Below are 12,027 nucleotides of genomic sequence, written 5' to 3'. Positions count from 1 at the left end.
TATTCACTAGAACAAACATGTGTATTCATCCACAGCGGAAAATAGTCACCAACAAAAAGTTTGCTCCCGTTTGAAAATTGTTTGCTTTTAGCAACAGTGATCGGCTGTTGTAGGAAATTAGATTTTCATGAGATTCTTTGACGATAGCGGAAAAAAAATAACATTAGAAGCTTTTAACCCTGTATTCTCTGCAGGTGACAGAGAGCTGACTGAGGAGTGACCTGAGTGAAATCGACGAAGTACCGAGCCCCTGAAGTCCGATAGGAGGATTCTTTTTTTTATCTTGTGGGAACAAGAGACACGATCAGACAAGTTGTAAACAAAATCTTAAGTTACACAATTGTATTTGGCAGAAAGAAAATCTAAATAAATAAAGGAAATGTTGGCAGTTGTAAACATGTGGATTCAATGCAGACACTGACTTCCTGGTTCAACTGTAACATACTGTGAAAACCTGGTCGTGCACACACAGTTTTCTTATCTGATCATGTTTCTTGCCCAAATTTGCTTTTGTTATGCGAAGCCAGTATTTTCTCTTCACTGAACAATTACTTTGGTGAGTACAGTGTTACTACTACTGATGCAAGTTTTAATAAATTAGAGTAACGCGTTTTAGAATTATTGATGGTGTAAGACATCGGTCACTAAAAGATTTTTTTTTACACCCGTCAGGAACAGATGAAAAACATATTTTCTTACTGAGGCCGACAGTACGCAGTAAAGAATGGCATCATAACTGCTAACACACCACTACAACACAAACATAGAAACACATCATAACAGTAACAAGAGCAATCCTTGTAGAGAACCTATCGAGCATATTGGCACAGAGGCTGCCTTCAGACGTGCACTGAACTCTGGACTTGAATCCTTCAACATTCAAACAGATTAAGTGACAGTTGCAAATTCAAGCCATAACCATTAAGACCCGAAGGAGACAATTCCCAGCAGCGTTCTCATTCTGCACTTTTTCTGTGTGTTCTTCATCTTTGTGGCTGATCTGAGCACAGAGTCACATGAACACAAATCAAACAGCTGGAGGCTCTCAGAGCGAGCGGGAGCTAGAGTGGGAGTGTTGACAGACGTGTGGTGGTGTTGTTGCACTTCTGTTGTCTTACGTGTCCATCTAAGGTTTAAGCCTGTAGCTGTAGCCCTGTTCAGAACAGGGATACTGTGTAACTTTGTCAAATCGCCAGTGTACAGCCCCCTCTCTCTTGAAAAAAAAAAAAAAAATAAAACAAAACAAATAAAGATGTTGAAAAGCTTCATGTGATGCAGTTCAGGTTTTTCAGTGATGATACGCAGCATGATTCCAGGAGCGGTACCAGGAGCTGAAAGGCCAGAGGGAGGGTCAGAGGATTATTGACTTAGACAAATAGAAGTGGCGCAAAACTTGATTGAGTGTTAACCCTCGACCATTCATGTCAGGAAATAGGCTTACACCAAAAAGGTTTTGTAGATATGTCATGCAGAACTTTTTGGAAAGCAGCAGGTTAAAGTTCTTTCCTGTTTCAAGTCTGTAGGATAAGCTAAGCTAACCCGGTAACGACCACAGCTCATATACAAACAAAACATATCTTGATGTAAATCAAGAAGTCTGGTCTGGATTACAGGAATGGAAAAAAATTCTGTAAATGTAATAATCAGCAATGTCTCCTACAGATTAGTACTCTGCTGTGAAATCCAACCATACCCTGCATAAATATACATTATATAAATATCAACACTGTTAGAAAGAAAACAACAAAATGAATTTAACAAAATATTGAATAATGTTTAAGTTAAAACAAGTTGCAAGTTAAAAGCCTCCAGTCTCCACGGTCTGCTGTGCTCAGGTAAGTGTCTCTTACCCTGGTGTGCTGTAGGAAGCTGGGTTCACCTGAGACGATAAAGATCCTGAGACTGAGGACAGGCCGTTGGGAGAAGCTTCACGACTTAAACTGTTTGGAGACGAATTTGAGGAAACTGGAAGAAAAAGTTAAAAACGATGGCTGTGAGCGAACACATATACCTTCTACCATCTATTTTAGATCATGTACAAATTAACTCTGGATGGGAGCATTAGAGATGAAAATGTTTCCAAGGTCAACAATTAACTTTCACACGCTAATGTTGTGATAGGGGAACATACATGTATTAGTATGCATGGTAACCCCCAGTGTCAGTCACAATTAAGTTATTAAATATCAGTTTTTATATGTAGGTGAATGTAGGGACCAGAACTTACCACCACCTGAAGTCAGAGGGCTGTAGGATCTGGATGCTGAGGTCTAAAACAGAGTGGAAATGTTTTACATCAATCCTGCCTCAAATCAGGAATATAAATATAATAACCTTATAATCAACTATTTACATATTTATACATGCTGTACATGCTATACAAGCTTATTAGTAAAACATATGAATACAATCCATTCATTTGTCATTATGCTGACTCATACTAGAGACGGAAGCTAATACAAATAGTCTTAAGTGTTAGAGATTGGTGATTTAGTCGACTGACCATTCTGGAGTTGTAGTTGTGTGATTTGACAGGTAAACTGGTCACTGGGCAGTAGATCCTCTTCTCCTTCTGACGACGATTACAGAACCAAACTCGAACCACCTCTTTCTCCATGCCCAGCTGCTCTGAGATCATGGTTATCTCCTCAGAGTTGGGCTTAGGGTTCTGAAAAACAAAAATGCCCATTATTTCCTCCTAAAATGCCTGTCAGGTATATTTAGGTGGTAATATCTCGATGTTCTATCATTCTAGTAATGACAGCAATATGTCAAAACAAATTGTATTCAGACCTAATGTGTCAATCAAAAACTACATAACTTATTAACTCTGTAACTTAGAAAAAATGAGCAGTGTCACCATAAGACCTCATTAAATATCGTTGGAACTCACATCAAGAAACCGTTTCTCCAGAGTCAGCTTGATGTTCGTTTCGATGCTTGTCCTCTTTTTCCGTTTGCGGCCGTATCCCTCCATCAAGGGCGGCAGAGAGTTGGAGTTACTCATGGAGTCAGAGGGGGAGTTCTCTACAAACAAATGGAACGTGGACATTCATCATCCCTGTTCAACATTGAACCATTTTTCACATCAAGCTAGAATCATCAGAGGTTCTGCAATAAAAACAATGACAATAAAAATGTTAGTCCCTGTGTTGTACCTGCGTCACTCAGCCATTTCTCCAGCAGGGGTTTGAGCTTGCACATGTTTTTGAAGCTCAGGTTTAGAGCTTCGAAGCGAGAGATCGTGGTTTGGCTGAAGTCGTTGCCGTACAGTTTCCCCATCGCGAGGCCCACATCTCCCTGTGGTAAAACAAACACACGGTCACGATCATCAGTCAGGTAGTCAAAGGTTCCCAGTCATCATCAGTGGATGGATTTTGACTGAAGTAGAGCAACTAGTGAAACATCTATTTTCATGATCATGAATTCTGATCAGTACCAGTCTAATGGGAGGGTTGAGAATTTTACACAATTTAGTTATATGCCGTCATTGAAACCTGGCAATGTCTTTGAGTGCTCGTCTTCATTGAGAATAGTATTAAATACTAGTTTAATGACTTGTAAAATCTTAAATAATAAAGGATACACAGTAAATTAAAAATAATCAGTTATAACAAGTAGTAGAGTACATGTAGGAAAGTATAAGTAAACACAATAGATTAAAAATACAAGATGCAGATACAAAATACACATCTGTTAACAGTCAACAGTTTAACCACTGTAATTAGACCAGAAAGTTAAGGTACACACTTCTGAAATGTTGCTAATAATCCCCCATTGCACTGAAATACTGTGTACAAGCAAATACATTTAGCACAGTTAGTATTGAATTGAGTGAAAATAAGAGCTAAGATGTTATAAAGGCTCTTTTAGATTATGGTTTCATCATGTAAATCATATATTTTCATTGCAACACGTCCTGACAGGTACGACTCACGATGGAACAAGACGTAGATTTAAGAATTTCAGTCGAAAACAATCTTGAATCTTAAAAAGAAAACTAACATGTTGTATTATTAAACGGCACAGTAAAGCACACTGGACTATAATTACCATCTAGGAAAGACTTTAGGGAGATTTTCATATTTTTATGTCTTTTAATATATAATTATATTATAATTTTAATTACCGTTTAGTAATTTACTATAGAGAATTACCCTGAGAAGAGTGATGTTGTACGCTGTTGCACAGTAAAGCCCTAGACCAGTTCCCAGACTTTATATTCAAACAATATATGTAATCTGAGGGAGACGTCTGAGACAAAGGACGACAAAGACTAAATCTCCTTAAAGCTGCCGGGAACTTTTTTTCATGACTTCTCTGAAACATAAAAATGTGTTGCATTGAAAAGCATCTGAAATATATAAGTCTCACGTGAAATGACTATTCTGACTTTGCCAGAAAATGATGTGTTCAAGTAGAACCCTACTGCCCACAGGAGAAACTGATGGAGATTCTTTTTCAGTTTTTAAGGAAACCTAAATGGTCCTTCCTCTTTCTCACCTGAGTGAAGCCCAGTTTGATGCGTCTTTGTTTGAATGCTTTCGCAAACTGTTCCAGTTCCTCCAGATCACTGGGTTCCTCCTGCTGTGGTAGTGACAAGTGTTTAGGCATCTGCAGGTGAGACATGTCCATGTGGTTCTCCATGGACGTTCCCGCCAGACCACAGCGACTCATGGCCTGGATCACACAAACATCATAGGGGGAAAAAAACTAGTGTAAAAGAGGAAGTGAACAAGGTTACCTGCTGATAACAGTGTGTGACTCAAAAGTAAAGTCGCAGGATATGAAATCACGTACAAGTCGACAGCACATGTCACATGTAGGGTTGTCTGGATTTACCTGTGGAGTAAGAGCCAGTCCCGGTTGGTGCTGAAGAAGACCACTTTGACTATGGCTGGGCAGTGACAGCAGGTTTTGCTGCAGTATGGCTGCAAAGGAAAACAGGTTTGTGATGATTTATCCTTTTCATGCAGCTGATTTGCGGAGTTGACTCAGTGGAAGGTTTTGAAGACTGCACCTTGGTGGTTGTTGGGGTTCTGGGAGAGCAGGAAGGAGGAGGGAGAGGGCAGGTGGGACGGCTGCATCAGAACCAGCCCCTGCATGGTGTGGAGGGACGTGAGCTCCTGGAGAAAAACAAGATACAGCAACAGAAGAATTAGTCTTAACTCAATTGAGCTTTTGCATTGAGTAGTTCTGCAGTTCTGCAGTGGTGGAAGATACATCGAGAAGAGCACTTTATCTGCCACCAATTCTCACGTGTTTCTACTCTACATTAATATTAGTTTTTTTGCTTTGTAATTTCTTTATATTTCTGCTCCACTATATTTCAGAAGGAAATTATCAATTAATTTAGTTAGTTACTATGATGGGAAAGGTTTTCAATACAACATATAATCACAATAATCTAAATGACGACATATTAAACATCCTCAAGTAGAAAGTATAAAAGTCATAAAAGTTAAGTTCAACATTGTTTAATCCCTTCGGTCGATTAGAAAACGCAAAAAAAAAAGTGTCATTCACAGTTTTTAAGATGGAGGTGACAAATGTCTTGTTTTGTCCAGATACCGGAACTATTCAATTATAAGTACAGAACATGACCGATATATGTACGATATTTTTATACTCTAGTTTCCCGTTCAGTAGGATTTAAAATGCACAACTTTTACTTTTAGCAGTGTACTTGTACCATGTTGTATTGTCAGACCAGTTCTTCCATTACTGCCATCCTGTGAAAACTGATCCCTGATGATACGCCAATTTACTGTAAGATGATGTTCTTAGAAGTAAAGAACCCAAACAGCTGAATGATTTAGGCCTTGTTCAGACCAGGTATAAACATGTTGTGTTTGCGAAGACCAACATTTTTTGTTTTTACCCAGTGTGAGAAAAAGAAATCGCTTTGTCAACGTGTTTGTGTGCGTTGGTCTCAGTGATCAGATCTGGAGACCTTCAGGACGCGTTCAGACCTGCATTTAACTGACCGCTTGTGCTCTGAACTGGGTCTTAGTGTCTGTGTCTCACCCCTGATAGCTGACCTCCAGGCATCTGAGAGCTCTGTGTCAGGTGACATGTCTTCAGCGAGCCTAGGTGGGCTGAGTCGTGGATGTTCTCTGTTTTTATCTAAGGTGTTGAAAGCAGAAGAAAAAAACCCAGTTTGAAACAATATGTTTTTATACAGTTGAGAGAATAAGAATCCTAGTATGGCTCCAGGACCAGTTTGGTCACTGAACATTATACAAAGAGTGATGGAGAGTCTTTCCCTCCCCTCGGGCAAGCCAGTATGCAAATACCCCACCACCCAACCACCCCACCCCTGAAAGCCGTGGCACTTCCTGAAAACATGAGCGCTGAGAGAACCGCGCTCCGCTGCCAAAAGGTCTGTTTGGAGAAGTATCCAAATAGCTTCCAACTATTTGAGGTGCTTGTGAAGAGGTGGCATCCCTTATTGACATCTGTGCTGAGAGCAGGTAGTTTATCCCGAGGATGTTAGACATCCAAAAGTCAATTCAACGTCTCGGATAAAGGTACATTTAGTATCCTCCACTTTGCTCTGGGCTGTTTATATTCCAACTGAGCTCAGTTATTGAGTCTGCCAAAGAATACAGACTTACATAAAGTTGTTTGATCCTCCATACCCTCAAATCCCATTAAAAGTTCAAAACTAATATTGAACTAATCCCATCAATGAGTAAGAAGGTCTGATGTGTCTTGTTCCTTTTTACAACGGCTCTTTTGTTGTTCAGCAACTTTTTTAACCCGTCACTGGGAAACATGTTCCTTCCTTATGATGAACACAGCCCCAGTAGTTTATTTGCAGTCATTCCCAGTGCAGCTGTAAACCCACCTGTGGCAGGAAATTAATGAGCCATTAATAACCGTTTTAACACTTCATATCCACAAAACTGTTCCAATAAACAAATATCAATCTTTGGTTAAATTATGAGCAGCTTGCTAGGAAATCACTATCCTGAGCAGAAAATAGTCCCCAACAAATACACTATTTCAAATACAAATCCAACTTTAAATCAAACTTAAGAATATTGATCAATCAATTGATTTGATCCAGGTCCTTACGCGGCGTCATCAGGGTTTCACTCGCTGCTGCACACAAACATCCCTCTGTCTGATCAAGCTAACAGGAAAAGGATACTACGTGTCGAACAAAGAAAACTGAATCCTGCTGATTAAAACCCAAGAAGAGACGATGAACCCTGTTACTCACGTGTCGACTGAAGTTGAGTCCATTTTGGTCTAAATTTAAAAAAGAAAGACAGAGATTATCAGAATTAGGCTCAAATCCAATCATAGAGAGATTAAATGCAGTCTGTTAGCATTGAGCGTTAGCGATGTGTGTTTAAACTGTTTTTCACTCTTTTTACAGCAGCAACAACATCATCTTTAAATCATCAGTTTTATGAGCGTTAACACAAATGCTTTTATTGGATTTGATATAGTTATAGATACTAGTATACATATATATATAACATGTAAGAGCAAGGACATTCAAATCCTTAAAACAGACATACATACACCTAAATATAACAGAAACAGATCAAGTTGACAGAGGATTACACAAAAACCATAAATAATCATGCAGCAGTATTCCTCATTATTTAAGTTAAGTTTTAAAAAGCTGACAATCATTTGATTAATCAGGATAATTTTAACCAGGTGAAGTGAGTGTAGTGATCTAATAACATTAACGTCACAGAGGCTGTACTTTTGATATTTTGATACTTTAAATTAACTCTCCTGATTAAACTTCGGTAATGTTTTACTTCCACATGTAAAGGATTATTTTGAAATGTGGTATTGGTTCTTTCTCTCCTCCTGCTGATTGTCTCGCAGCGGTGTTTAAAAGAAAAGCAGATTACTGGGATGTGAATACACAGGAAAGAAAACACAGCGCTCTGTGTCGAGTGTGTGCGGAGTGGACAGGGAGGGAGCGGATGGAAGGGAGAGAGTTCATGAAGCTGGATAAAGCTTAATTTGAATGCCAAATAGGGTGACTGGGACTGTGTGTGTGTGTGTGTGTGTGAGCGAGAGAGAGAGAGAGAGAACGTGGGAGAGAGAGAGAGAGAGAGAGAGAGAGAGAGAGAGAGAGAGAGAGAGAGAGAGAGTGAGAGAGGGGGAGACAGGTATTTGAGAGAGCTACTGGAGACACGATGCAAATACCCCCAACCCCACCTGGACTCTCTCTCCCTCTCTTCCTACTCTCTCTCTTTCTACCAACCCACCCCCTTCTCCCCCCTCCCCCTCTACTAACCCCCCAACACAACCATCTTCATGGCCAAAACTCCAGTATGGAAATGACCAAGACATGCAAATCAGCCCTGAGCCTTCATGCAAGGCTTTATCTCACACACGCACATGCACTGACTCACACACAGAAACACACACTCACATGGTTAGCAGACACACATAGAAAGGGATTCTTCCGTTAGTCTTCAGGGCAAATATTATATTGTAACTATTGTAACTATATACTATGTACACTGTAGTGTATCCCGACCAATGTCAGGTGGGATTGGCTCCAGCCCCTCCAGTGACCCTCAAAGGAAAAAGCGCAACTGATAATGGTTGGATGTTTGGAGTTGTTATACAAAAAAAAAAACCCTACATTTCTATTTTTACAGTGAATTAAGCAATAGGCTGATACATGCTTGTGTTTGTCTGTTTTTGTTATGGTCGACAAATTCCATAAAATGACCAAAATCAACAGTGACTCTGTTAATCTCTCTGACTCAGTCTGTTATTTCCTAATTAATGCAAACACATGAGCCACAAACACAGTTTCATTAAAAGCATTGTAATTTTCTAAATTAGCTGGGCCTTGTAGTTTTAGTTTGGGGATTTTAAGCTAAAGTTGAAACTATCCTCTGTGTGTTCATAGAAATCGTTTGTGGTGTCTTGAGTTGATTTAGTGGTACAAATTTGTGTTGCGCTTTTATCAACAACATTTTAAACAACAATGCAGTTCTATGGCACAAAGGAATAATATCAGGATTTGCTTTTGATTATTATGATCATGTCATTGCTGTTTTTTGTCTTTGCAGTGGATTCATTGAAAATAAGTGTAAGTGTAAAGCGAGAGCAATAAGTCTTCTTAAGCATCAGAACTATTTGGTTTATTTTCTGAGATCTGTCTCAGTTTAATTTCCGCATTGAACTAAATGACAATCATCAATACCGACGATTTTTTTTAATGTAATGATACACGTTGAGTTTAATTGATTTTGTACCTTTTATAATCTGAACTCATTTCTCAAAGCCTACACACGGTAAGAAAAGAGTATTGGTCAGTGACTGAATTACAACACTCTTACAACAATCCTCCAATACGGGGTTTATGGAGCTTTAAAAGTTCAGTTGATGAGTTTACATTATTCAAACTATTTTTACTGTTTTAAATTCTTAAGATAACTAATTTTACGAAGAGGCTAACTGATACATTTATATGAACCATTGTGCTTATAATAATTAATTTACACTGTCTGTTGTTAAGAAAGTAATAATAAATAAAGAGAATTTAATAATGTTGTGTACAGTACAGGTTCTCACTGAATTTCAATTATGTTAATTGAATATTTGTCAAGTTTAATCCTTTTTGAATCGCTCTAGTTTGCGACGGCAAATTTAGACAGAAACGCAAGGCTAATTTAAGCATAAGAGCAACATTCAAGCAAAAGAGTCTAGGTGGTTAGCATGCTAACTTCACTATAAGGAAAAATTATAAATTTGCCATTGCTTTGCTTTTCTCCTGACGAGTAAAAGAAAGAAATTTGATGCTCAACTTCCTGCTCAACTCTTATTGACTTGAGTTTGGTGCAGAAGAAATTAATTAAATAATCTTTTTAATTAGATTTGTGTAAAACCTACATGTAACCATCATTTTTACGTTTGCACAGACACCTAGGCAGTTACATTCTTCTGATCTGGTGGAGCAGCTGTATGAACCCGTAAAAGTTCAAAAATATTCCTCATCTCGCTGTTTCAATGTTCTGCTGCCTTCTAACGAAATGTTTAACGTTTAACACCTCTTTTCTCATAGTGTTAGTGATATTGCTCCATGTATGTAGATCATTTTGCTTTCATTTGTTTACGTTTGCTTCTGAGATTTCTGCCTACACAGACATACTGTGGAGCTGAATTTAGAGTGCAATGCTCACAGCACTGAAACAAAAAAATATTTTTTAGAGAAATGTGCTTTCACTGGGAATAATCAAACATGTGTCAACAGTCTTTGTACAGTGGGAACACACATTGCTGTTGACTCTTTGCTGGCTATCATTGTTTGTTATGCTTGGAGCACCCTATACAACACACACCTCAACAGCACAACCTAAATAAAAATAAAAGACTAATGCATTGCTGCTTGAAAATGGACCATGATGACTGGTAAGAGAATCGAGTAACTGCAGCTGTAGCACTGAGGACACCTAATGACTTAAGAGCAAAATGTCTCTGGATGATCATACACTGACAAAAACAGGGACATTTAGCACAGACCTTCACTTCTGTCACACGACCATTGTCTCAATAAAAGTTCCACATTTTCTGTTGCTTGTTCCTGGTTTTATTTTACTGCTTGTGGCCTTCCTCAGCCGCTGGGCAGCAAGCATTTTTCAGCGAACAGCCTCAGGTGCATCCTGGTGTAGCAACCAACTGCCACCATATCCAACTCACATGCAAACGCACACACACACACAAACACACACAGGGGTCCCTGCGGTGAAATCTAAATGTTTTCATGTAGATGTACCAAAACAGACATCATATGGCCCAGTATATGAAGAATGATTTGTTGTTTATCTGGCTAAATCAAATGAAGCTTTAACAAAAAAGTGATATAACCCAAAAAAAACTAAATGTCAGTGTGTACTAAAATGCTCTGGACACACTTGAGCTGACAAACATCCACTCAGATAATCCGGACAACAGAATAGTACATAATTATACTGATATTCAATATAAATAACGTACTTAATTAATAATACATAACAAAAATACAATTGACCATATAATAAAACATATCATAGTACATATTTCTTAATTGCTCCTTTAAAATATTATTTAACACACAAGTAAGCATATTGTAATATACTCTTCATTTTGAAAAAAAAAGTTTAAATTCCACTTTTTCCAATCTATAAGGCAATAAAGAAACATCTGCATCACCGGCAGTGACAGAATAATCACAGTAGAGCAATGCCACACTTCTCCTGAGTCATGTCCACCGAAGTTATCTCTGTGTTCAGATGATTCAGCGGTGAGAGAACGGTGAAATGTCCTTACCTGCCTGTTCACCTTGAGCCTCCGACTGTTCCACCGTGTCTGCGCTCATCTTAATATCTGTAATGATAAATACAGCTGATTTTCCTACCGGATAGTAACTTCACCAGGACAATGAAGCACTCAGGCCACCCAGGAAAATGATCTCGACTATATTCTAATAAGCCCTCCCCTCTGCACCACCAAACACACACTGCACACCCTCCTCTGTCTAATTGTAATATTCATAAGCGAGGCAGCACCATAAAGCACCACCACTCTCACTAAACTCTCATTAATGCTCCGTGTGTGCAAGACATGAGACAGTGGAGTTTAAAAAGCCACTGACGAGACAGTATTTGAGGAGGGACCCACCTCAGGTAAAGAGTCCGTGCTGCTCCGGCTCCTGTCGGTGTTCCTGATGATTCAAAAAGAAACTTGTGTTGGAATAAAAAGTTTTGGAGATCCACGGGCATTCATCTGCATTTTCCTAAGTGGAGGAACGCTCACCTCTGCAGTGCACCCTATACTGGCCAAGGGCTGATTTGCATATGCCTCAGAGTGTCCTATCCAGCTTCAGACTGTTTGCATAAAACAACAATGGGGGCTATACGGCAATTTACTGTGCGTGCGTGTGTGTGTGGCTGTGTGTGTGTACTAAAAGGCTCAACAGAGTCCTTTGAATGACAACATTACAAAAACCTGTTGGTTTTCACCTTGACCCCTCATACAGCTCAATATGTTTTAGTG

The 12,027-nt window shown here is 39.0% G+C and overlaps 1 protein-coding gene across 1 annotated transcript; it reads right to left on the bottom strand.

Moving 5' to 3' along the window:
• Positions 1-734: 734 nt before the first annotated feature.
• On the bottom strand, positions 735-11,425 carry pou2f3 (POU class 2 homeobox 3). Its single transcript, XM_062405516.1, has 12 exons — positions 11,302-11,425; positions 7,229-7,257; positions 6,028-6,126; positions 5,021-5,126; positions 4,843-4,931; positions 4,504-4,680; positions 3,159-3,300; positions 2,894-3,027; positions 2,504-2,668; positions 2,228-2,270; positions 1,851-1,965; positions 735-1,331 (listed from the first exon to the last, which is right to left on the bottom strand). The coding sequence occupies exons 1-12, from the start codon at positions 11,348-11,350 to the stop codon at positions 1,289-1,291; spliced, it is 1,191 nt and encodes a 396-aa protein (XP_062261500.1). The 5' UTR covers positions 11,351-11,425; the 3' UTR covers positions 735-1,288.
• Positions 11,426-12,027: the final 602 nt, after the last annotated feature.

This window comes from Platichthys flesus, chromosome 15, assembly GCF_949316205.1.
Source record: "Platichthys flesus chromosome 15, fPlaFle2.1, whole genome shotgun sequence".
In the NCBI taxonomy this organism is placed as follows: domain Eukaryota; kingdom Metazoa; phylum Chordata; class Actinopteri; order Pleuronectiformes; family Pleuronectidae; genus Platichthys; species Platichthys flesus.
The sequence above is the reverse complement of the archived record's forward strand: the minus strand, read 5'-3'. Positions and strand labels throughout refer to the sequence as shown.

Excerpts from the sequence above, each read along its gene's own strand:
- pou2f3 (XM_062405516.1), bottom strand. The coding sequence starts at position 11,350 with ATGAGCGCAGACACGGTGGAACAGTCGGAGGCTCAAGGTGAACAGGCA. Across the intron at positions 4,681-4,842 it reads GACTGGCTCTTACTCCACAG|GCCATGAGTCGCTGTGGTCT; the intron begins GTAAATCCAGAC and ends TGTGTGATCCAG. Across the intron at positions 3,301-4,503 it reads TCAAACTGGGCTTCACTCAG|GGAGATGTGGGCCTCGCGAT; the intron begins GTGAGAAAGAGG and ends GTTTTACCACAG.